Source organism: Melitaea cinxia, chromosome 12 (genome assembly GCF_905220565.1).
Source record: "Melitaea cinxia chromosome 12, ilMelCinx1.1, whole genome shotgun sequence".
Classification (NCBI taxonomy): domain Eukaryota; kingdom Metazoa; phylum Arthropoda; class Insecta; order Lepidoptera; family Nymphalidae; genus Melitaea; species Melitaea cinxia.
The window spans coordinates 4,263,926-4,279,542 of NC_059405.1; the positions used below are offsets into that span (position 1 = coordinate 4,263,926).

The following is a 15,617-nucleotide window of genomic DNA, read 5'->3' on the forward strand; positions in this document are numbered from 1 at the left end:
CAGTATGACCTTCCATGTCCAAGAACTTAACAAATCTATCCACTGGTCCAGATGGCAGAACTACTGAACCAATTTTACATCAAGTTTTGTAAGCATCTGTAATTTTGTCTGACTTGGAAGATATGGTAGTTTTTATCTCAATTGGACCCGGTAGGTGGCGCTGCTATCGGTATGTAAGCTATCATTAGCATCATCATTCATCAGCATATCATTTTTTATTAAAAATTTCCTCTTCTTTCAGAATCTTTTTTTGAAATTTCTTAAATTTTAATAGTTTATGAAATATTGGCAAAAAACGAAAGGCCATTTTTCCTTCTTTTAATTTTTTATAACTTTTGCATTTTTTATGTGCTAATACACGCTTTTAGAACATTTTTCTAGACGTCATTCCGGATTCAATGAGCATAATTTTAAGAGCACTATCTATTTTCAACCATTTTGAACTTGTCGACTGGACTTGGAAGTAGAGCATAGCATAAACGCTTCGCATTTAAGGCATGCGAGATATTTTACGCTCCTATCTAAATTGATATTTTTTTAATTACGGTCAGACAAGCGTTAGAGCGCGGGGCTCCCCAATTCGCGGGGCCTGTAGCATTTGCTACTCTTGCTACGTGGCTAATCCGGCACTGTCTCAAACAAAAAAAACCGACTCCAATTACAGAAAAAAATCAAATTGGAACATCACACCAGCTTTGAAATGTAAAAAGAATTATCAAATTGGGTACACTTGTAGCGTAATAAGTTATGAGGTAACACACATATATATACAGTTGATTTGAGAACCTGCTCCTTTTTTTAAAGTCGCTTAAATATCTACTGTTTGTACTTAACAGGTAAACACTTCAATATTATATATCCTGGGTATATGTTGAAGATAGTAGATATAGATCCCCTACCAGCGTACCTCATCACTGAGAACATATCTGAGTGGTACAAGGAAACATATGAAAATCACTATGAGGAAAACGTGTACGCAAAACACACTGGTAGGAAAGAATCTGCGCCAAAATATAAATATGAACAGGTATTTATATATCTATGTGAATATAATTAATAAAACATACATCATACAAAGTTTTTAGTTTAAACTGGTGGGATAGTGACTTTGGACAGAATATTTTGGATGTATCTTTTGGTTTATTTTGGGTTACAAACACCGTCGTTTCGGTATTTACATGTTCAACGTGATGCTTTAAATTGGCAAAACTTTTTTTGAACAGATTAACGTCAAACAAACACTAAATGTTAAGTGAAACTTATCACAATATATTAGTGAAAACTGCATCTAAATCGGAGAAGCCGTTTCTGAGATTTGCGTGCACAAACATATTACATTTTATTTTTATTATATGTATGATGACATATATCATCATCATCATCATCATCTCAGCCTATCGCAGTCCACTGCTGGACATAGGCCTCCCCAAGTTCATATATTATAACACAAAATAATACCGTAGTAAAATATTTTGGGGTCCTTTTTGTGCATAAAGTTTATCCCGCACATAAGTTACAAATATACCTACTTGAACAATTTTATACACCTTTTAGGGCTTTTTCTCCTCAATTAATAAACTATAACTTTAAGATTAACTATTACGAACAGAAATATCAAATAAATAAATTAGAAATTCAATCATTTATTTTTATGTTTAAGGCTAAAAAAATAATACAAAAAGCTCAAAACTTATCAGATAAGGCGGTAGCTCATATTCTGGACCGCTATTTGGAGCCAGCTGGAGATGGCCTATACAGGTGACACAAATTACTGCATCTATGCTAATACTATAAACAGGAAAGATTTTGATGATGAATTTTTGGAACAATTTTAAAAAAATATTTGCTCTCAACCCCCCCCCCACTACTCGCGTTTCTAGGAAACCCCATAGACCTAACCTCAAAATAAGACCGTTTACCCGCATAATTTCGTTCCGTGACCTTAAACACCATGGTCACCTCTCGGGACCATGCAATGCCGACGATAGATCCCCCAATCTTTCACCGGCTGGTCTGGCGTTACGGCGGCAGGTTGACCAGGTAGGCACTGCGCCTTCCGCGGCGAAATGGGAGCGAGTTCGGATGACGTTCCCGCTCCCACTCTGCCTTACGATTACCTTCTAATTATGACGCTTCAGAAAGAGGAAACGGCTTTTCAGTTCTCCTTACTGCTGACCATGGTCACAATCAAGGCTGGCAGTGAGAGATACGCCCCGATGATCGCCGATAAGGCAACGCGCTCTTTAGTCCACGCTGGGCAGGCCACGCGCGTGTGTTTCGCTGAGTCCTTGGCGCCGACGTAGCAGTGATGATATCCCGACGTCAGCTCCCGCCCCAGCACACGGCACAGATAGCGGACGAAACAGCCCTGCCCAGTCAGCATCAGCGCCAAGTGGAACGACATCGCACCGTGTCGTCTTTCGACACAGCCACCTAGGTTGAGCCGAATTGTCGCCACCAGCTCCCGACTCACTTCTGGATCCTCCAGGGCTAAATTCCAACCTTTTCCCAATCTTAGCTCATAATAAATATCAACTGCTAAGCTCTGTAAATTTCATGATAAAACGATATAATTTTACATAAAATTAGAATTAAAAAAATTTACACTTTACAATTTTGCTATCTGCAGCTATTGCTTTTACTGAAAAAACTGACAATCATTTTAAGTTTAGTCGCAAATACTCATCTTTATTATTCTAGAACTAAATAATATGCTTTAGCTATTAAATGCTTTTTAATAAAACTTCCATTTGCTTACAGATTCACATACGATCAACGAATGAAAATTTTTTTCAAGATGCCGATAAAACCTAACGATTTGAAAGAGATGTATACAGCCAGTGCTACCCCTACACTAGCGATTTTTTCAACACAGACTATAGACAAAGAATATTATAAAAAAACACCATTCGCAATGGACGAACACGCTTGGCCGAACAGAAATTACAGATATAAAATCGTTGAGGGTGGACACGACGTTTATCTCGAAAACCCAGACTGCATGGCCGAGGACATTTCGAATTTTTTATTAGATTGTATGTCGAAATTGTGAATGTATTTTCAAATAAATTGTTGATAAGTTGAACATAATTAAAAAAAAAAAAAAAAAAAAAAAATGCGTGCGTACAAAGTAAACGTGTTAGAAGTTTTGGAAATTAATTAAAAAAAACTAATTTAAAAAACAAAAAGCCGATATAATTCAGTATTCCCAGGCGGTCACCCGTCCAAGTACTGAACGCGCCCGACGTTGCTCAACGTGGTATTAGCCGTGACGCGTTTGATCCGTAAAAATTTTACCCCTCATGCGTCTGAAGAAGTTTCACTTCAAATAGAAAAAGCCAACGTCACGCGGTGTTCCCAGGCAGTCACCCATCCAAGTACTGACCGTATCCGACGTTGCTTAACTTTGGTGATGGGACGAGAACCAGTGTATTCAACATGGTATGGACGTTTAAAAATTCGTAACTCGTGACGACGTGACGCGTTTTATCCGTAAAATTTTACCCCTCATGTGCCTAAAGAAGTTTAACTTCAAAAATATTGATTATAAATATTGTTCTAGATTTATAAAAAAATATTATTATAGTAATGTTGCAAGCTAAAAATTTGCGGTTGTATAATTCGCAAGTCCTATTAGCACTGTTAGAAGTCAAATAGCACCAATAAAAGATGAAAAATTCAATATGCTAATTACAAGTAGTAAAATATTACTGAAATTATGTTTATGAAATTTCGTATAAGCTTAGTTTGTTTTGTGTGCCTCTACAATTAATTATCAAAGTAATTAGCTGATCTTCATTGAAACACATTTCGGAAGGTAATTTTAAAAACTAGTCCATTTTTCCACAGTGTGACCTACAGCAACAAATTTTTTGTTCGCATTCGCAAATCGCATTCAAAATATTATGTGCGTTATTAGGTACCTGATTTGAATCTTCTGTGGTCGCTATTACTGCCGCGTGCACGCCCACTACTCCTATTTGGCCATACATAATTATATACATCCAGACACAATAACAAAACTGGATTGATATAGCAACGATAAAGCCATTTAGCGTTCTTTGGAGGAGACTTTTATCCGAAGGGGGTAAATACATGGTTAGTTTGCGAATTGTTAGAAAAATACTAATGAACTGAATCAGAAATTAAAAATATCAAACTACAAAATTTAGTTTAAAAATTTACTGTTAAAAAAGATAGTATTAGTATTTATTGTAAATTTATATAACTGATTGGTAATTATTTATAATTGAGTAGCTGTGCCTGCGACTTCGTTTGCGAAAGTTATTGTTCAGTCAGGCAGAGTTCAAAAATAAATAAATTTTTAAAATAAAAGTAGCCTAAGTTACTCCTTACCATATCAGCTATCTGCCAGTGAAAGTCCCTTCAAAATCGGTTCAACCGTTTCAGAGATCTCCGGAACAAACAGACAGACAGACAAACATTGTAAAAAAAAATGTTATTTTGGTATAATATGTATGTAGGTACCGTGTATACATCCAAATGCATTTAGTAAAAAGTGGTTATTTTAATATAAAAAACAGACACTTCAATTTAATTTATTTGTACATATTGGTAAATAGTGATAGCAAGTATGTTATTGTTTTACTTATTAGTTGTAACTGTAATATCGATGAAAGGTAAATATTGCTATTATTATATAAAAAAGTGCGCTGTTCACGATTATAAACCTGAATTATATAAGGCATATAGGAGTTATTCTCAATCGCATTCAAACAAAAAAAAAGCGTCACTTTAAAAAATAAATTTGAATGTCTATGAAACGTCAATTTCAGCCCACTGTGCGCTGCCCGCAAGATTCGAGGCAGCGGCCAAATGATTTATAATTCTTAAGCCGGATCTTATTAGCATTATTTAGAATTAATGACTTTCACTAGTGCTAAGATAGCACAGATAATTCCGCCAATATCACAGCAGGGTTTGGTGACGTTACCAATAACCATTATAAATTACCGATTACCATTATAATGCGTTACTTTTCCGATACCATTTATACCGTAAAACTTTTTAGCCGTAATTAGGTAACGAAGAGTCGGAAACGTTTTTTAGTGTTAAGTTTTACCGGTAAATAGAATAGGTTAGTTGCCTAAATTTGTTTGTTTGTTAGACAATATAAATATACCTTATATAATATCTGTTATACTTAAATGAGAATAATATTATTTTTAAAAAACATCCTTATCGGTATTCTTTGACGGTTAGCAGGAAAGTGGACATAAGGTGCCAATCAAACCACTAATTGCAAATTCATGCGACGTTTCGATCCTTTATTGGACCATCATCAGGCATCTACAAAATACAAACATTGAAGAAAGTTGTACAAACAATTAATCCATAACAACAACAAAACAAAAAGAACCACATCATCATTTGTCATCATCATCAAGGATCGAAACGTCGCATGAATTTGCAATTAGTGGTTTGATTGGCACCTTATGTTCACTTTCCTGCTAACCGTCAAAGAATACTTATAACAAATGGACACAACGATAAATAATGAATCCTTATCGGTTTTCAATTTTGTATTTTGCGTTTAAAAAAATGTCATTAAATTTACCCCAAAAACGCTTAGGTATAATTTAAAACTGTCATTGCGTCTTGTGTGATGCTGTATTGACGTCACCCCGTGCGAAATACAGCGTTTTATATAGGTATTGTAAATGTTTTGTAATTAAAAATGAATCCTTCGTATTACAAATACTGTATGGTGCCCCAGTGTGGAAGCACAAGCATTAAAACGCCAAACAAGTTATTTATCTTTGTTCCAAGCAAACAAGAAATACGGATTAAGTGGCTAACACTTGCAAGGAGAAATAATGCACATTGTTTTTCAACAAATTCAAGAATGTATTTTTGTGAAGATCATTTCGATGTTAGTATTTAACAAAATATAATTTAGCGAATACGTAATTACAACAAAACTCACGAGTTTTGCTTGATTTCAAATATTGTTTGACATTAGATCTTTATTAAAGTTTTGTCATTTTGTTCTGTAATTTCAGTTATTTATTGTACACATTAAGCACCTTTTTTTGATTTTTTTTAGTTACCAAATGATATGCTCAATTATACTGAGTATCATATAATGGGAAAAGTATCACAAGTGCGCTTAAAACCAGGATGTACTCCAAGAAAATTTGAATGTCAAGAAGACAGAAGAAAACGGACATGTAGCAGCACAGAACCACCGTACATGTTAAAAAAAATGGCGATAATAGCAAATAGTCTTAAAGAGAATACAAATACTATGGAGTATTTGGAAAAAACAGAAAAAAGTTGTTCGCAAAGTCCACATCTCAAAGATATTCCCTGTATAAGCCCTGGTATATTTTAATAATAAACAACATAAATTATTTACATACATACATATACATCACGTCTATCTCCCAAAGGGGTAGGTAGAGACTACAGATTTCCATTTGACATGATACTTTTTTTATTTTTTTTTATTTTATGATGACATGATTCTGACATACTTCTTTTACTTTATTGACATCCATACATCATTTCATACATTCTCGCTGGTTTCTGGTGCTTTTGAAGTTACCTTTCTTTAACATGTCACTAATTTGGTCCACGTATGTCCGTCTTGGGCGACCACTACATTTTACAAATTATTTATAACAACAATTTCACAGTTATGACCATGAAGCTAATGACTCTAATTTATTTGCAGATTTTCAAAAAGTTGATCAGAACGAGCCAGAACCTTTATGAACAACCAATATAACTCTAGTAAGACCTTCTAGTGTAGAAAGAGGAGTAAAAATGACGAAGAACCAAGTAAGAGTTACTAAACAGATTGCAACCTTAAGAATTCAAATAGAAAGAGTTATTTGGAGCTTACGTGAATTTTACACGCTTAAACCACATGAATGTGATCATTTTAAATTAGTTAAAATAGCAGATAAAAAAAGATGATATATATTTTTTTTATATAACTAGGTTGGCAAACAAGCGTACGACTCACCTGATAGTAAGCGGTTACCGCTTATAGACGCCTGCAACACCAAAAGCATTGCAAGCGCGTTTCCGACTCTATCCCCAATTCCCACAAGAGCTCTGATCACCTTACTCACCAACAGGAACACAATACTGCTAGATAATAGTATTATTTAGCTGTGGTCTTTTGTAAGCTTGAAATACTACCCGAGTCGGGCTGTTCCATATTTTGAGCAGGAAATTTCCTGCTGTGCTCTACCTAGGTTAATATAATCATAGTATGTGCCCCAGTTAATTTGCAAGATTCTTTAATAAAATAAAAGTAGTATTTAGTTTCAAAAAAGTTTTTTTATTTAAATAATCACTCATTTACTAATAAGCACACTACACTTTTTATATAATAAATATTACTCTGCAATTTGATAAAATTAAATATATATTAATTTTCCAAAAGTTTAATAACTTGTTGTCAATTAAACCGTCAACATATGCAAGGCTTAATGATACATTTATTATATTCACTTTTTTTTATTTTTATGATGATCTGGGCCATACCTTTGATTGAAATATTTGAACATATGTACATATTCTCTAATTTTCAATACTCTGTGGTCTATATGTAATAATCAGTATATTTATCACAGACACATACCAGTAAATAAAAGAAATATTGTTATCTTATATATAAAATTTCCTAACCGCTTTTCTATGCCCTGTCCTATATCCAAAGGTTGTCTGGCAGAAATCGCTCTTTTAGCGATAGTCTTATTACATTATTATTGCTTATTATTATTATTATTATTGCTTATTATTATTATCACAATGTTGGTTACCATACTCCTTCCAAACTGCTGGACCGATTTTTATAAAATTTTGTGTTCATATCAGGTAGGTCTGAAAATCGGCCAACATCTATTTTCGTACCCCTAAGTTATAAGGGGATGCTTTCCATCGTGATGTCATTGATTTTTAAGAATTGTATAGTTTTGAAAAAACTGAAAAATAAATTAGTGAACAGAGAATGTCTCATTCCTCACCTCATCTCACTTCCCCTTCCCTTTTTTGGTATCGCAAGAGAACACATTTACGGGTGATATGCAGGACGCCCGGGTAGGCAGTCCTAGACCATATGTCAGCTTCAGCACTTGGGCGTGTAATACCGACCAAACCCCTGCGGGGAGCCTTCAGCCGCTTTAATGTGATGGTTCCTGATCTGCAGGCAACAGGATCCCTCTAGCCACAAGCTGGCCTCGGCGAAAAGGCCAGACTTCTCCATGGGGACTGTCCGGCTTACCTCGGAACAATCTCGACACGAACACAGGGGCGTTACTGGAGGCGCATTAAGTAGCACCTCCTATGCCGTTCGTCGCCTACGGAAGGAGGCCTCGATGGCGGCCATTGGTTCAATAATTTTATTTTGTAAATAAATTTTTGTTTGGTATTTGTGTTTTATTTTATTTTTTTGAGAGAACATTGCCATAAAAGATGAGGATGTACAGAGATAGAAATGAGTGAGTGATAGCAAATAGAAAAAGAAAATATAAAGAGTAGATAGTGAATGAACTGAGAAAGTGGATATAAGGAATAGTCGCGAAAAAGTATTATTTCACGAGTTTTTAAGTAATTAACCCTTTGATCGGCAACACCGTAAAATTACGAGTACATTCAGCTAATTGTAAATAATTTTATGGTTTTTACCAAAACAGAAAAAATCTAATGTCGATTTTCAAGGGTAAAATATCGATTCACTGATTCGATTCAGTACAACATAACGATTTGTAAAAATCGATTTATTTGGTCCGAAGAATCGATTCTTGGATTAATCGATTTCAGATCGCCATGCCCAATTTAAAAATTAACCTTAAAAATTATATGTTTGTATTGCAATTTGTTGACGTATAACAAAATTCTACTTTAAAATACAACTAATACAGTAGAAACTATGGCCGGTTTTGAAATAAGGGTATCAAATAGCAAAAAAGTAAGTTAGCAAATTTTGTTATAATACTCGTTATAATTTTAATGCTTTAACTTGTATCGTTTTATGTTTTAACAGGGTAAGGGTCTTTTCGCTACGAAACAATATAATGAAGGGGATATTATTTTGGAAGAAGATCCACTAGTGTCCTGTCAATTTGCCTGGAATGCGGCGTACAGATATTTAGCTTGTGATCATTGTATGAGGTAAATTAATTTAGCGATAAAATATTCAGTCAAATTTTAAGACAAGTTTAGAATAAATTTAAATCAAACAAATCAGAAATAAAAATATTTAATATTTGAATAGACTAGTGCACATTTTAATTTTATAATATTGTCGAGTTATGTTTTTGACTAAAAAAAAAACAACTTTGTTCAAATAGGCTTCCAAAGCACTTCTGAATCGTCATTTTACAAATTAAAATTTTAGTTATTATTATTTTTAAAAGTAAAGTTACCACCGATTCGGAATGTAGATTCTGCAGGAAAGAATGGGCAAGAAACTAGAGTTACTCTTTTGATAATAATATATAAACTGTGTTTGAGTACAAAATTACTAATATCTTGAATAAAATACATAATAAACCTAATAAATGTTCATGTTTTTCAGACCTTTGGAAACTCCTGAGCAAAACGTTAGGCGTCTCTCAGCCAAGCCAGATATTGTATTGCCACATTCGGATTGCTTTGAAACAGATTTATTAAATATTACAAGTTGCAACCAATGTGGTATACTCTACTGTTCTGAAGAATGTAAAGAGATGTCTGCTGCTATTTATCACCAAACGTTGTGTTACATTCAGAATGAAACGCAACATCCGATAAATGTACTTATCGAAACATGGAAGTAAGTTATTTCAATTAAGCATTAAGAATATCAGACTTGAAAAAGTTCAAGGTGTTAGTTGTTAATTTAATGGAAAAAAGTTTAGTTTAATTACCGAAATATTATAAACTTAAAACTATTAAATGAAAATAAACTAACACATTTATTTTGTCATAATTTGTTATACACATTCAACGAACATTAAAATATACCTACATTTTCAAATAATTAGTTTACATTAAGTCATGGCAGCAAAATCAAAAATTAATTAAAAAATTGATCATTTTGTCAAAGGTTACATTACAAACTTTTGTGATGTACATAGTGTTACTAGCACTACATAATGCTTTTATACTAGTGTATTAAATCTCATATTCGCAATACATTTACACAGACAGATCCACTATCCACCAGAAACAGCAAATATAATGCTTCTAGTACGAATATTAGCATATATCCAGCAACATTCTGACCCACCCTCAGCAGCAGCGACAATCAAACAGTTTTGTCACCGAACTGAAAATGAAGATGCAGAGCTAGTCCACAAACTATTGGGTGACGAGTTTAGCGGTCAAATAAATACTCTTAGAGAGATGACAGCTAATGTTATAAATGGAGAGTATGTGCAAGAGGTAAGGGTGCAATTGTATATATATTTATTTAATGAAAAATCGTATGAATTTTCTATAATAATTTAATATTAATTGTTAATATATTTATTAATTCAATTTTTTTTTTTTTATTGAATGAAAAATCGTATGAATTTTCAATAATAATTTAATATTAATTGTTAATATATTTATTAATTCAAAAATTTTATGAATTTCCAATAATAATTAAAAATAATTTAATATTAATCTAAAATATAAAAATGAGTCGCTGAATGTGTTGCTAAGCGCAAAACTCGAGAACGGTTGGACCGATTTCGCTAATTCTTTTTTTAAAATATTCCTTTGAAGTACGAGGATGGTTCTTACGGAGAGAAAAATTCTAAAAAAAAAAAAATTTAAATTTCCTGAAAAAGTCTAAAAACAACACTTTTCTATACTCCCATACAAAAGATTTGTGATAATACTTAAAAGTCACTGTTAGGCGATACGAAGTTCGCCGGGTCAGCTAGTTTAAAATAAAAATGATTATTGAAGTAAAACTACTTTACACACTCTCGACTTGGGAAGTAATCTGGAGAATGCATGTAGAGAGCGTTACGAAAAGTGTGATCGGGCAAGGTAAACAGAAGTTGAGAGGAAGATATAAGTTAAATGGAGCTAAAGAGGTTTTACTGTCATTTAGTCTAAAGCACACTTGTTTTTTTTAAATTATTACTACTAATATAGTATGCTTATAGTATTATCTTAGTATAATTATTTATTTAGGCCTTTGTGTACTTATATTCATTTAATATTATTTTTTTTTTATGATTAAGTAATTGTTATTTTGTAACCTAAAATATATATATAGAATATTACCCTTCATATTGAGATGAAAATTGTTAAAAATAATAAATAAATAAATACGAATTTAAATATTGCTGTATGAAAAAGAAGGTTAGAGAGTGATATGATCTCTGCTACCTTAATGTATGTACATGTTACAACTACTATAAAAACTATAAAAAAAAAAATTGACAAAATTTTATTAAACGTTATACATATTTACAATTCACAACTTAAGTACTAAATATTTCCAGATACTTTTGGTACAAATCATGTCCGCGTGGAATTGTGCCAAAAATTCTGGCAGCATAAAATACTACCTAGTCTAGCCATAAGTTCTGTTACAAATGAAAATCTATTTTTCTTAAATGAAGTAATGTAATATTAAAATTTATACCTACATATTTATTAACCTCCCAGCAAAAAATAAAAAAATATTCTATTCGAAATGGCCACCTTTAGCTTTTATACAGGCCTTTAATCTGTTTGGCCATGAATCTATGGATTTACGCACTGTTTCCAAGGGAAATTTCGCCACTGCTTGCTCCAAAGATTTTTTAAGAGACTCAATGTCGCCTGTTTTTTAGAGCAGGCCATGTCCTTAAAACTGACCATAATTTGAAGTCTAAAGGGTTGAGGTCTGGGCTAGATGAGGGCCAGTCTTCAACTTTTATAAAGTCCGGAACGTTGGTTTCAAGCCAGGCTTGGGTAGTTCGTACCTTGTGACCAGGTGCAGAGTCCTGCTGGAAAGTCCACGCAAGTATTGCTGAGAGTTTTCATAATATGATCCAAGACTGTATCTTGGTACACTTTGGCTGAAGTTCTCACTCCTTTTTCACAAAAATGTAATTTTAAGACTCTTGATAAGACACGCCCCACCAAACCATCACTGACGCAGGATGATGACCACGTTGTACCTTTCCGAAAACTTGTGCAGCTTCTTTAGAACTGTAAGCGTACACTTTATCATTTTGCTTATTGTAGTGTTCTTCAATCGTGAAAATTTTTTCATCGGTAAAGAGGATATTTCTGTGCCTTTCACCTGCGTGTCGCGACAGAAGGCGTTTTGATCGATCCACTCTCTTTAATTGTAAAGATTGATTTAGGGCATGTCCTGTATATCGGCGATAAGCACCGAGCTTCAGGTCTTGTTTTATAATACGCGACAGAGTCCTAGCGGGAATCTTCATTTCTCGCGATAAGATTTTTTGCTTCCTAATGGGGTTTCGACGAATTCTTGCTTTATGTTTTAAATTGTGTAGTTCTAACAACACGCGGCCGCCCCGATCTTTTCTGGTCTTCGACAGACGAAGTGTTGCTGTATCTGTTGATAGTACGATATACGAACATACGGCTGATACCAAGCTTTTGAAGTGTCTGGAATATGATCGACGGCTCGAAACCCACTGTGCAAGGCGATCACTGTAATCCTATTTTCTTTAACACCCCTTTCCATATTGTTATTTGATAATGAACACGAAAAAATATGTGAAATGGCGCAAAATCAAAATAAGTTTTTAAAATAATAAATTTACAGGCCTTGCTTATCACAAGAACCTGGGAACTCATTATTTTATATGTAAATATTTTTATGAATAAAGCATTATTATTATATTATTATTATTATAATAATATACCTACATGTTTAAATTTCAAAATAATTAAAAAGTTGAAAAAAAGAAAAGTTTTTATGTAACAGTATTTATGGCCAGACTAGTTATTACTATTAGTGTTTCATTGTACAGTATTGGCCCGAATCAACATGTTATTTTGAATTAAAAAAGCATATAAAATATACTATGAAATTAGCATTAGTCTCTATATAATCAGGTCTTGTGTCTTCGCAATGTAATATTTGTTATTAAATGAAATAAATAAAAATTCTAGTTTCTAACACCAGAAGGCTTCTCTTCGCTTATGGCTCTAGTGGGTACGAATGGTCAGGGTATCGGCACAAGTCCACTTTCACTATGGGTCAACTCTGTATCGCGGCTGACAATGTCTGACGATGAGAGACAACAATTGGATATGTTTATTGATAAAGTGTATCAGTATGTTGAAGGAGGTAAGTACTTGAAAGTTTATTAGTATAAAAAAAAATGTAAAATAATCCTTGTAAAAAATAGATATTTCTTTAAATTCAATGCTTATCCAACATACTGTGGTTCATTAGTAAATTTTTAATTCAAAAATGTCTTATAATTTTAATGTTAAATATTGATTAAGAGAAACATAATATGTATATAGACTGTACGTATTTGAAAACTATATAGACCATGAAGATTTGAATGATAAGCACCAAAGTTTACCTTATAAATCTATAATTTGCTGTGTTAAAACAATTATATAACTTTCTGTTTTCAGAATCAGGTCAATTTTTAAACACTGAGGGTTCAGGTCTATTTCAATTGCAAAGTGCTTGTAACCACAGCTGTGGACCAAATGCAGAGTCCTCATTTCCTTACGGTAATCACAGGATACAGTTAAAAGCGTTGAAAACTATTAGGCCAGGAGACGAAATATGTATCAGTTACCTTGATGACTGCACATTGCAAAGGTCAAGATATTCCAGACAAAAGGTAATGTCAATTTTTGGTTCAAGTCTATACCAAAGGATTTTTTTTTAAATATTTAGAAACAATTTATTTTTTTAAGTATAAACATTTAAAATTGCTTATGTTATAAATAACTAGAAATCTACCCGACATCACATTGGTAGTATAATAATGGTCTTAGTGACAACAAACAAAAACTACATGTCGAGGGTATTGTAGTTTTCATTTTTATTCACAGGAAAAGCCGAAAACTGCCTCATCATATGTTGATGCAATGCACATTGTTTTTATATAATCTTTAACAGAGTATTATAATTTTTATTATTATTTACAGGAACTAGCTGAGAACTACCTCTTCATATGTTGGTGTGAGCGTTGCACGGCACAGAGCTCACAGCCAGATGTCACCAGTGAGGAAGAAATGAGCGATGAAGAGGTGGACGCGGATGACTGATGTTCTAACCTCCTCGCCCTCTGTCTATTGGGCCTCTGACTCCTGTGACAGTGATAGACAGTGATACTCGCTCTCTTGTATCCATATATATAGTGATCCCTTGTGCTGTAGACTCCTGTGATTGTCAGTGTCAGTGTTTGGTCAGAGCTCCTCTTAATGTGTTTAAATTCGGAACGTTAAGCATCGTGATACAAATTTGTAGAACAAACATTAAGGTTGCAGGGTGATTGTTGGTTATTTTTAAGGTTTACAATTTGTGCGTTCAATGAAAAATAAATACACGTGATATTACATTACAGCCTTGGGATATTATGTGATGCTTTTCCGAACCCCTTGGGGAATCCCTTTCGAGCCTGACGTGATTAATGGATGACCCCTTGTATGACTGATCCCTTTCGTCATTACTGTACTAGATTCTAGTGTAGAACTGTGGACTAATATATTCTAACTTAGTTTTCTGAGGCTTTGAAAGTTTTATCATCTTTTACATTATCTTTTTTGTTTCGGAAAGTAAATATTTACTGCATAGGTGTGAAGAGAATTCAATGAATGATTGATCTTCCAGCTTAAAGAACGCACGGCCTTTTGCTGGGTCTTTAATATTTCATGGCATGTTTGATTTATTTATACTATGTCATAGAATAAACAATTTTTGTATGTCCTATCTCAAGAGTAGTAATGATTTTAAGGAAACACTAGGCTTAGGCTTAAAAGGTTTTTTTTTACATAAAGTCTATGTAATTATCGATTTGGCGAACCATTTTGTGTATATAATATAGAAATCCTTAAACTATAGCGACATCTTTTGATGAGTATGTGAGTAACGTATATACCTTTACACACTTGTGCCAAAAGTGGGAGAATCACTGATGTTAATGCAAATTGCATATATTTTTATACATTGACAAATTAATTCTTTAATCTTAAATTAAAGTATTTTAGTTAAGCTCGTATGGCATTTTGGGAAAAGTTCTGCGTGTTTTTAAGGAAAATAAGTCTGTTCTGTTATTTTTTAAGTATTTAATGTTTTGTAATCTCTTTTTATTTGAGGGCAAAAAGTAACTTTAAAAAATGTTATTTGTGCGTGATTTATACAGAAACAATTGTCCAATGTGAGAGTACCCGTGACGGAGAAAATGAGGAGCAATAGGTTAGCGTGGTATGGCCAAGTAATGAGGAGGGATAAACGCTATATTGGTAAAAGAATGTTAGGGATGAATGTCGAAGATTGAAGAGCGATCGGCAGACCAAAAAAGCGATGGATGGATTGTGTGATTGAGGATATGAGAAAGAAAGGAGTAATCGCTGAAGTGACGAATAATAGAGAGGAATGGAAGAGGAAAACATGTTGTGCGACCCTACCTAAGTGGGATAAGGGCAGGGAGATGATGATGAGTTATACT

General features: G+C 33.5%; 2 protein-coding genes and 1 pseudogene across 2 annotated transcripts; 2 read left to right on the top strand and 1 right to left on the bottom strand.

Moving 5' to 3' along the window:
- The first annotated feature begins 801 nt into the window (after positions 1-801).
- On the top strand, positions 802-3,085 carry LOC123658728. Its single transcript, XM_045594075.1, has 3 exons — positions 802-1,027; positions 1,661-1,758; positions 2,761-3,085. The coding sequence occupies exons 1-3, from the start codon at positions 869-871 to the stop codon at positions 3,050-3,052; spliced, it is 549 nt and encodes a 182-aa protein (XP_045450031.1). The 5' UTR covers positions 802-868; the 3' UTR covers positions 3,053-3,085.
- Positions 3,086-3,336: 251 nt separating this feature from the next.
- On the bottom strand, positions 3,337-3,455 carry LOC123658776 (annotated as a pseudogene).
- Positions 3,456-8,838: 5,383 nt separating this feature from the next.
- Positions 8,839-14,878, top strand: LOC123658424 (histone-lysine N-trimethyltransferase SMYD5). The gene is made up of 7 exons (XM_045593848.1): positions 8,839-8,944; positions 9,020-9,147; positions 9,554-9,790; positions 10,164-10,401; positions 13,093-13,270; positions 13,570-13,784; positions 14,095-14,878. The coding sequence occupies exons 1-7, from the start codon at positions 8,906-8,908 to the stop codon at positions 14,212-14,214; spliced, it is 1,155 nt and encodes a 384-aa protein (XP_045449804.1). The 5' UTR covers positions 8,839-8,905; the 3' UTR covers positions 14,215-14,878.
- The last annotated feature ends 739 nt before the right edge of the window (positions 14,879-15,617 follow it).

Excerpts from the sequence above, each read along its gene's own strand:
- LOC123658728 (XM_045594075.1), top strand. The coding sequence starts at position 869 with ATGTTGAAGATAGTAGATATAGATCCCCTACCAGCGTACCTCATCACT. Across the intron at positions 1,028-1,660 it reads CAAAATATAAATATGAACAG|GCTAAAAAAATAATACAAAA; the intron begins GTATTTATATAT and ends TTTATGTTTAAG. Across the intron at positions 1,759-2,760 it reads GCTGGAGATGGCCTATACAG|ATTCACATACGATCAACGAA; the intron begins GTGACACAAATT and ends ATTTGCTTACAG.
- LOC123658424 (XM_045593848.1), top strand. The coding sequence starts at position 8,906 with ATGGCCGGTTTTGAAATAAGGGTATCAAATAGCAAAAAA. Across the intron at positions 9,148-9,553 it reads GCTTGTGATCATTGTATGAG|ACCTTTGGAAACTCCTGAGC; the intron begins GTAAATTAATTT and ends CATGTTTTTCAG. Across the intron at positions 10,402-13,092 it reads ATGGAGAGTATGTGCAAGAG|TTTCTAACACCAGAAGGCTT; the intron begins GTAAGGGTGCAA and ends TAAAAATTCTAG.